Source organism: Oncorhynchus nerka, linkage group LG25 (assembly GCF_034236695.1).
Source record: "Oncorhynchus nerka isolate Pitt River linkage group LG25, Oner_Uvic_2.0, whole genome shotgun sequence".
Lineage (NCBI taxonomy): Eukaryota > Metazoa > Chordata > Actinopteri > Salmoniformes > Salmonidae > Oncorhynchus > Oncorhynchus nerka.
In genome coordinates this window covers 22,269,198-22,278,630 of record NC_088420.1, presented here as the reverse complement: position 1 = coordinate 22,278,630, position 9,433 = coordinate 22,269,198, and the positions used below count along the sequence as shown (strand labels likewise).

The 9,433-nt window shown below is 39.3% G+C and overlaps 1 protein-coding gene across 1 annotated transcript; it reads right to left on the bottom strand.

The window, feature by feature from the left end:
* Nucleotides 1-2,324: 2,324 nt before the first annotated feature.
* LOC115109217 (tax1-binding protein 3) lies at nucleotides 2,325-7,582 on the bottom strand. Its single transcript, XM_029633905.2, has 4 exons — nucleotides 7,334-7,582; nucleotides 5,577-5,696; nucleotides 5,151-5,228; nucleotides 2,325-3,774 (listed from the first exon to the last, which is right to left on the bottom strand). Exons 1-4 carry the CDS (start codon nucleotides 7,370-7,372, stop codon nucleotides 3,640-3,642), a joined length of 372 nt encoding a protein of 123 aa, XP_029489765.1. The 5' UTR covers nucleotides 7,373-7,582; the 3' UTR covers nucleotides 2,325-3,639.
* Nucleotides 7,583-9,433: the final 1,851 nt, after the last annotated feature.

The following is a 9,433-nucleotide window of genomic DNA, read 5'->3' as shown; positions in this document are numbered from 1 at the left end:
TATCTCCAATGTATTGTCCATGTTCAAAACCTGTCTGATTTGGATTAATAATATCCAACAATACCTTTTCAATATTATGCACTATGCATTTTGCTAGGATTTGGAGATCACAACACTGAAATGTATAGTAATAGTAATATTTGGAGGTTATTGTTTTGGCATCGTTTTGGTTTGAGTTTCTAATTCAATGAACTGATTACCTCAACATGAACAACAACTACTCTGCATATTATTAGGATGGGTAGTACTGTATACAGTACTGTAGTATTGTTATTTATTGAGATGGAGGTGGTTCTCTCATTATAAATTCAGTTATCTAGCAACAAGCAATGTGATAATATTGTGGACAATATGGCACGATTGGATCGTATTAGTGAGAACACAGACCATTCTAATGGATTACTGGTGTGATTTTTTTTGTGGAAAATGTGTCCTCAACCACATTCACTGTAGCCCCATGTAATATCTCCCTGGGTAGTGTTTAGGCAAGTGGAATGGAACCAAAATAATGTATGTAGCTAAGTCCCTATGAGACAAACAATACTCTTACTGATGTCTTCATGTCAACAGACTCACTCTCTCATACTGAGAAAGCACACACAGATACACATACACACTTCATCAATTATTTCTCAAAGGGGATTTTAGCTAAGCCTCACACTGAATCGATCAGCCCCCCTTCCCCTGATTCTGGGAACAGCATAACCCATGTGGGTATGACATTAGCAATATTATTAGTAAGTTAAAAACTGTGCCATGTATTTCTTTGATAATGACAGCCATGAATAAAAATATGCTGAATTGGATAAAAGCTGATGTGATAAATTGATTCAGGAATGTGCTGCTATTCTTAAAGGGAAGAGATTGGGGAGAGGATGGGCCAGGTTGCTAACTGGGTGGTGCATCGGGTGTTGTCTCCACACCTGCTAAAAGAGTTAAAAGAGGAGTGTTTGTTTTTAGACGAGTGGCAATATTAAGAGATGAAAGTGGAGAAACTGCTCATATAAAATGCCTGAGTACACAGGGAAAGGTCAGGTAATAGATTCACTGCTTTGAAATGTCATCTGATTACTTTCAAGTTGGTAACATGAAGATATCTAAAGCCAATGGTGGTGATAAAGGCCAAAGATCAAGACAATTGGACCAAATACAGTATGATGCAATATCTAATCTATCAATATGTCAATAATAAAAGTCAACCTATGGAAATACTGTATCGCATATATACCCACATCTGTATTTCTATTGATTAATATGCTTCATACAATGGTTAATGACAGGGTGATGGTAAGCTGTGCAACTGCCCACACACACCAGGATGCTCCAACAGCTTCTCAAATCTAAAATCCACACCTTCCCCCCATCTTTCTAATGCTAACAAACACCATTTAATTAGCAGCTGTGGATCTGTGAAGAACAGCTGCTTTTCATCATTCATTTTTTCATAAAATTAGCTTGTCTTGGCATAGGCTACTTCTTCTAACATACACTGCACACAGAGAAAATATTATCCCTGCTCATGTCACAGAACCACATATTCCCTGTTTTGTCAGAGAATGTCACCGCTCGGTGACAAGTCAATTTTGCAAAGTGCCTGACAAACACATAATACCAAAAAAGGATGCATTCTTTCAGTTGATTTTGATTTATGTTAAAGAACATTCGAATTATAAAGTATACAATCATATGCCAAAATGGTAAATTCAAAGGTTTTCCTCATATACCCTGAGTACCTATGGAGAACAAATTAAATAGATAGTTTAACAGTTGACATGTAGATAGAAATCAACCTCAAAGAAAATGTTCATATAAGGCTACATTTACCAAAAGGTTGGTCAGTCTTTTGAAGTGTTAATTCTTTTAAAAGTTGGGTGTGGAGTTAGATGTGTCACTCTGCCATTGATATTTAAGTAATAAGGCCCGAGGGGGTGTGGTATATGGCCAATAAACCACGGCTGTTCTTATGGGCAGATCTATATTGCCGATATACCCCAAACCCCCAAGGTGCCTCATTGCTATTATAAACTGGCTACCAACGTAATTAGAGTATGAAAATACATGTTTTGTCATACCTGTGGAATATGGTCTGATATACCAGAGCGGTCAGCCAATCAGCATTCAGGGCTCAAACCACCTAGTTTATATATAATTATAATCTCCAAATAAATAAATAAAATTCTAACAAAAACAAAGCCATATCAAATACTAAATTAGTAGAACATACTAGGATGTATGTACAGTATATTAGGTACCATTGGAATATGCATTACAACATTACTTTATCTTTGATCCATTTTAATAGGAACTGAGAAGATTGGATCAAATCAGTGAGGCCTTGCTGTTTATTGTACGGCTGAGGCAGTGATAAAGCATACATATCATTGAACAATAGGAATGGAAAAGGGCTTGAATACAAAAAACACTATTTCGCACCATCACGATTTAGTGGTACAATCACTAGAGTTTCATTTAAGACTGTTGTGTATCAAACATCTCTCTCAATTCATTAGATCCATCAACCTTGGTCCAAACTATTCCAGTGTGCAACTAGCTGTCTAAGATCAACCAGCAAGTGACCTAATGAACAATCAAACATGCCACTTTCTCTGTTTAAACGTGAGAAAGAAGACACTTCTAAAAAGGTTGACTATACCCTAATCTTGATTTCAAGTCAAGGATGCAACACCAGATTAACTATATCCAGATGGTTGAGAAGTAACTGTTTTCCTGCACGACCTACAAAACTAAAATCCTCAAATGAATATTACAGTATTTGGTAGACATGAAGTACAATATTGTAAAATGAAATATAAAGTATGCAGTTCAGCTGTGCTTGTTACTTTGGTAGATGCACAATATGGATGATACCAAAATAAAGATTCAAAAATATATCATCCAAGCCTGATGATGAATATTCATACATTTTCCAGATGACATGGCGTTGTTAAGCACTTAAGTGTTAAATTGTTATTAAAGCCATATATTAAACTCAAAAACACACGTCATATAAAGAGGACACCTCTATGGAAGACATACAAATTAGTGTTGCAGATTAATGCTGGAAATTACCATATGTGCTTTGTACACATATGTTTGCATAACAACCTCTATCCCCACTACAAAACTGCTCATGCAAAATATGTGGAAGTTACACCACATGACAGTTACATTTATTAGTCTATAGTTTTTTAAAAATGTTTTCTTTTGGCTTGTACAGACATGGACTCGAAAACATAGATATAACATGTAGAGTAAATCAAATCATGACTGAGATCATGAAATGTACTAATAACCGAAAAAGTAATACACAAGTCAGCTAGTTAAAGGCGTTAAAAATCCCAATAACTAGAATCATACTGATGAATTGTATAGACATGGTATAAATGGAGTGTACCCTGTTTGGGAATATGTGAGTACAGCCATAATCAATTCCTTTTCAATTCAACTCAGGAATCCTCCATTAAATAAATTGCACTTTTCAATTTCATTACATCTCCTGAATTGACAGAATTGATGTGGAATTCACCCCAAACTTACAATATGTGATAAAAGATTTGAAATACTATGCTCTCGGTCACTGGCATTGTCTCATGTCTGATAGCAAACTCTGTCTGCACTAAAGGACTAGCGTTGGAGTCATTACATCATAGAATGTCTGACAGCCTGCTCCAGCGATTTCCTGGTCACCAGTAGCCGCACAATGTCTTCATTCTTCTTCGTCAGCCGTTTGCGTGCCTGGTCGTGTGTCACCATGGTCATATCCCATCCATTTACCTGGTGGAGACATATCAACAATGTTAAGTCTTCCTACAATAGTTTGTCATTACAGTATTATATATTCTTGTTGCGATGTAAGTGGAATATTGGTATACAGTGAATAGTTTCATGAGTGTTTCCATGTTCTCATCACCAAGAACTTCTGATCCACTGAATTATGGTTACCAATACTGACCACTGAGTGCAGTGTTTTTAAGAACTTCTGACCACTGACACTCCTCTTATTCACCATCATGCAGACTCGCTTTGATAGAACCTGGTGCTTGCAACGCCATGATTGTGGGTTTGAATCCATACATGAAATGTATGCACGCATGACTAAAGTTGCTTTGGATAAGCGCGTCTGCTAATTGGCATATACACTATATATAGAAAAGTACATGGAAACCCCTTCAAATTAGTGGATTCTGCAATTTCAGCCATACCCGTTGCTGACAAGTATATAAAATCTAGCACATCTCCATTGACAAACATTGGCAGTAGAATGGCCTTACTGGAGAGCTCAGTAACTTTCAACGTGGCACCATCATAAGATGCCACCTTTCCAATAAGTCAGCTTGTCAAATTTCTGCCCTGCTAAAGCTGCCCCAGTCAACTGCAAGTGCTCTTATTGTGAAGTGAAAACGTCTAGGAGTAACAATGGCTCTGCCGCAAAGTGGTAGGCCACACAAACTCACAGAACGGGACCCCCTAGTGCTGTAGCCCATTAAAATAGACGGTCCTCGGTTGCAACACTCACTACAGGGTATTAAACTGAATTTCCTCTTGAAACAGACTGAAATCTGGGACCAATAACATCTCACACTCAGAAAATCTTAATGCTACAGCGACATTCTAGACTATTCTGTGCTTCCAACTTTGTGGCAACAGTTTGGGGAAGGCCCTTTCCTGTTTCAGCGTGACAATGGTCCCGTGAACAAAGCGAGGCCCATACATACATGGTTTGTCGAGATCAGTGTGGAAGAACTTGACTGGCCTGCACAGAGCCCTGAACTCATTGGTATGAATTGGAACGCAGACTGCAAGCCAGGCATAGTCACCCAACATCAATGCCTGACTTAACTAATGCTCGTGGCTGAATAGAAGTAAGTCCCCGCAGCAATGTTCCAACATCTAGTGGAAAGCCTTCCCAGAAGAGTGGAGGCTGTTATAACAGCAAAGGGAGGACCAACTCCAAATTAATGCCCATGATTTTGGAATGAGATGTTCGACTAGCAAGTGTCCACATAACTTTGTAGTGTATATCATCCCTAGTGATATTGAGTAAATGGTGCCACCTTGTGGAAATGCATCAATAAGGTCAAATTAAATGTTTATCGGGTCAAAAGTTTGAAACATGCATTTCTGAAGCAATTAATGTAAAAATAGCATACCTGCATTACTTTGTCTCCCATCATCAAGCCCGCAACTTCTGCTGGTCCCCCTGGTGTCACCCGTGTCACATAGATGCCCTGTGATCATGCAGAAAAACATCAACACAGCAAAAGAGAAATACATATGAAAGTCCAACATCTGTGCATCTACATACAAAACGTATTACTTAATGTCAATTCATTATAGACTGGTTTGATGATAAATCCAAACTATAAAATGTCACTGTTTAAGTAATCCAGCCATGCCTTGTATGCGATCAGCTATCTGGGTCTGCAGTGTTACTCCAGTAGCTACCTGAGGCTAGAGTTGATGTGTTCAGGCCTGCCTCTCAAATACCTTAGTTTACTGTTGATGTTAAGAGTTTTGCCAGAGCAGAGCTCACTAAGAACTGATAGGGAGAGTATTTCCATGTGTTTTACTCGTACCTTGTCGGACTTGTCTTCAGAGAAGGGGTTCTGACCAGGGTCTTGGTCTATTCCCCCTCCAATGCTGAAACCCAGGATCAAATGTTCACCCTGGCGAAGTTTGCAGATTTCAATTCGTTGCTGTAAAGCACATGAAAGTTGAAAGTGGAGCTGGGAGAGGAAAGAACTCATAACTTCAACAACCACCAAGTCTCTGTTCGCATTCTCATCCCACCATTGCAACAGGTTATAAAAATGTGGTAAATTACTACCAATAGTTCCAGTAGCATAACTAGCCACAACATTTAGAATGAGGTCATGACTTACATAGAATGTAACATTTAGTGCCGAGTTCCCCACATCATGCACTGAGCTTCCTTTAAGAATGCAGAAAGGCATCTCCATGGTTTGGTAACCAAAGTTCAGTAACAGAATGACAGCACAAACCATGTTGCATCTGCACTGTTCAAGTGAATGTGTTTTTCTACATCTTTGTGGAAATTGTTAAAAGTAGTCATTTGAGAATGGTTATTTGTTTGCCAATCATTTTAAAGTGAAAAATATGAGTATCGGCATCATTATGTTACTGTGGAATTGTTCAGAACACTAGTGTTATGAATAGACTAGTTCCCTGAAGGGACAAAGATCATCTCCATGTCGTGTGTTATGTTGAGTGACTGACTTAAAGAGAAACCCTCTGCCACCAACTGACTGGAGACAGATCTTTTCTCAGTCTAGCTGTCCTCATGGTCCTCAGACAGCTGCCCTCTCAATAAAACAGATGGAGGATTCTGGCACATCCAGCTCACTGCTCTTTACAGCACAAAGCAAGTCTGTGTGGTGGTGAATAAGAGGAGCCTCAGTGTCAGTGGTCAGAAGTTCTTAAAACCCCTGCACTCAGTGGTCAATATGGTTAACCATCATTCAGTGGATCTGAAGTTCTTGGTGATGAGAACATTGAAACACTCATGGAATTGTATAATGCCGGCTGACCACCAGGATCTCCGTATTAATGGAAATATCAACCCATCGTCACTAGGCAATTACTTAATGACTCATATTTCTAGCTGGATATTAGGAATGAACAGTGTGTTGAGAGGCATGGCCTTCATGAATTACAGAGTATTGACCATGTCACTTCAATGGCTGTGTCAATAGAGTAAGCTAACGTTATGCAAGCAGTCTCAGGTAGGTGGGTGACACCCTTCTCTGAAACACTTCACTTTCATGCATGCAGCATAGCAAACAAGTTGGATAATAATGCTAGCTGCTAGCCTTAATGTAGAGGGTCCCTGGTTCGCGCCCGGGTATGGGCGAGGGGACGGTCTAAAGTTATACTGTTACATTGGCAAGGCCGCACAGTGTAATATTAGCTAACTAGATACATCATGTGAAAATGAAATACAACTAACTTCATAACCCATTAAATGAAGTGCTCCTATACTGTTATCCAGCTGGATACAGAAGCTAACGTTACAACAGAAAGGAGTAAACCGTAGATACTGTCGGTTTGATTAGAACCTATCGAACAGCAATGTTTCATAGGAACTTTGCTGCTACAATGTAACCATTTTGACGAGGGTAAGTTCGAACAGTTACATAGCCAAGAGTAAGCAAGCACGCATGACCACAATGCTAAATTCACTTTTGTAACCAGTAATGTTAGTCTACATTTTTGGAATAAATACTATTTATAGTTCGCATCTAGGCACTGATTTTAGACCTGGACAATGGATGCCGTACCTATTGAATGAAGAGTAGCCTGTTCCAAAACTTACCACAACAGCAGTAACTGGTTGTCCTGGGATGAAAGACATCGTTTCAGACTGAAACTCGGACACAATTGTTTTGTGTTTCTCCGCGATTGCAAATAACTGAGCGATCTATAGTAGCTTTTGTTCATTTGATGAAATTATACAGTACTCGAAGCAGCTTCCCTTTGTGTGAGTAACAACAACTAGCAAATGATTCCTGGCAAGTAAAGGCAGGGTTGGTGATGTCATACTGCCTTTCCGTGGTTAGTCATCGTCATGGATTCTGGGGTGTATTTATTAATCGGATTCCGTTGTAAAACGTTTACTCTAGGAACCAAACGGAAGCAAGCGAAACAGAGAAGGACTTGCATTTGTCCAATAGAAACTCTCGTTTTCGTTTCAAAATGTTTCCGTTTTGAGTAAACTGTTTCAGTTGCAAAATGTTTTGCAACAACTGGATCCGAATAATGAATACACCCCTGGGGTGTAATCATTCGTCCAAAGTCCAAACATTTGCGTTTTGCAAGTTTACAATAGTTTCTGTTGGCCAAATGCAGATACGTCCCTCCCCGTTTTGTTCAGTTTGGTTCATAGTGAATACACCCCTCTAGTATATAGGGCTACGTTCAGTGCGTTTTTACGTTCTGGATCGTTCAATTTAACTGAAATGGTGCTGTACTGAACGACCAGTTGAAATTCGGGGTTGGGTTTTGGAATAAATTGTCAAATGTTTGTGGGTTGGGAACGCCATCAGCATGGATTGGCCACTTGCTGCGTTCAAAACAAGTGGGAACTCAACCTCGAGAAATCTCTTGAGTTCCGAATTCAGTGCGTTCAAAACAAGTGGCAAAAAACAAGCTACGACTGGGAAAAATTGTTTTGAACGGTCATCCAACTCGGAAAATCTGCCATCTTTCTTAGAGCTCCGACTTTCTGACCTGTCTGACCTCCGACTTTCTGATATTACTCTGAGATCATTACTCTAGAAAGAGGCTGGAGTTAAATCGATTTTTCCCAGTCGGAGCTTGTTTTTTTCAAAGTTCCCAGTTGTTTTGAACGCAGCACCAGTTGTCTTGAAAGCACCAATTTCTCTTTAAATACGTCACTCGTTGATTCAAGCAACACCTAGCCACACCCACCAAACATACCACAAAGTTTGTTCAAGAACGTTTTGAGAAATATGCTGTTCAGTACAAATCGTTCCACAATGTAGCAAATGTTCAAGCAAACTGAACGCACCTCAGTTGTGACGTATCAATGATGTATAATAATGCCTTCATCACACCGACAGTGCTTTTGCACTTCTGGTACAGAAGTACATTCATTTCCAATGGAACTCTGTGTTTTCCTTGCAGCATTGCAAAGGCAGTTGCAGCACGTTCTGTGGTACATACATTGGATTTATAGAACATATGCAACAAATTGTTTGTGTTGACGGCTTGACAGAAATGGCCATAGAAGGTGAAGGTTTAACTTTTGCTGCACAAATATCCAGATGATGCTGCATACCATTTTGCGCACATATGCTGTCTGTGATCGAGCTGTAAAACCCTGGGATTTGTACAGTATGTTATGTTACGTTAAATTGAACAGAAGACGTGCTGAACTGAAAGACCATTAAAAACAGGGAGGTTGGGTAATGCCGTCAGCATTACAGCCCTTTAAATACTTAACTCATTGCTTCAAGCCACACCCACCAAACAGGGGCAACATACCTGAAAGTCTGTTCAAGAATGTACAAGAGTGTTTAGGGGAAACGTGTCATTTTGTGTAAACTGTTCCGCAACGTAGCAAACATTCAAGTGACCTGAACGCACCTCAGGATTGCTGATGCTATGTATTGGCAAGTGAGAGTCTTTGAAGCCACCGGTTTAATTTTAAATGTTTATCTTGAGCTCACATAATATAATTTAAAAGTATGCATTAAGGTATCTGTAATAAAATAAACGTGGAAAAAACAAATGTAGACATTAATAAATGCTTTTCTATACCTTCCAAAATATTATTTTTTACAATGGTGGGGGGAGTGCCAAGATGGAAGCGTGGTGGCTTCAAAAACAGCCCCCCTGTCAATCTAGTGTTTATATAAATCATTGGGTGTATCCCAGAAAATGGTTAAGGCCA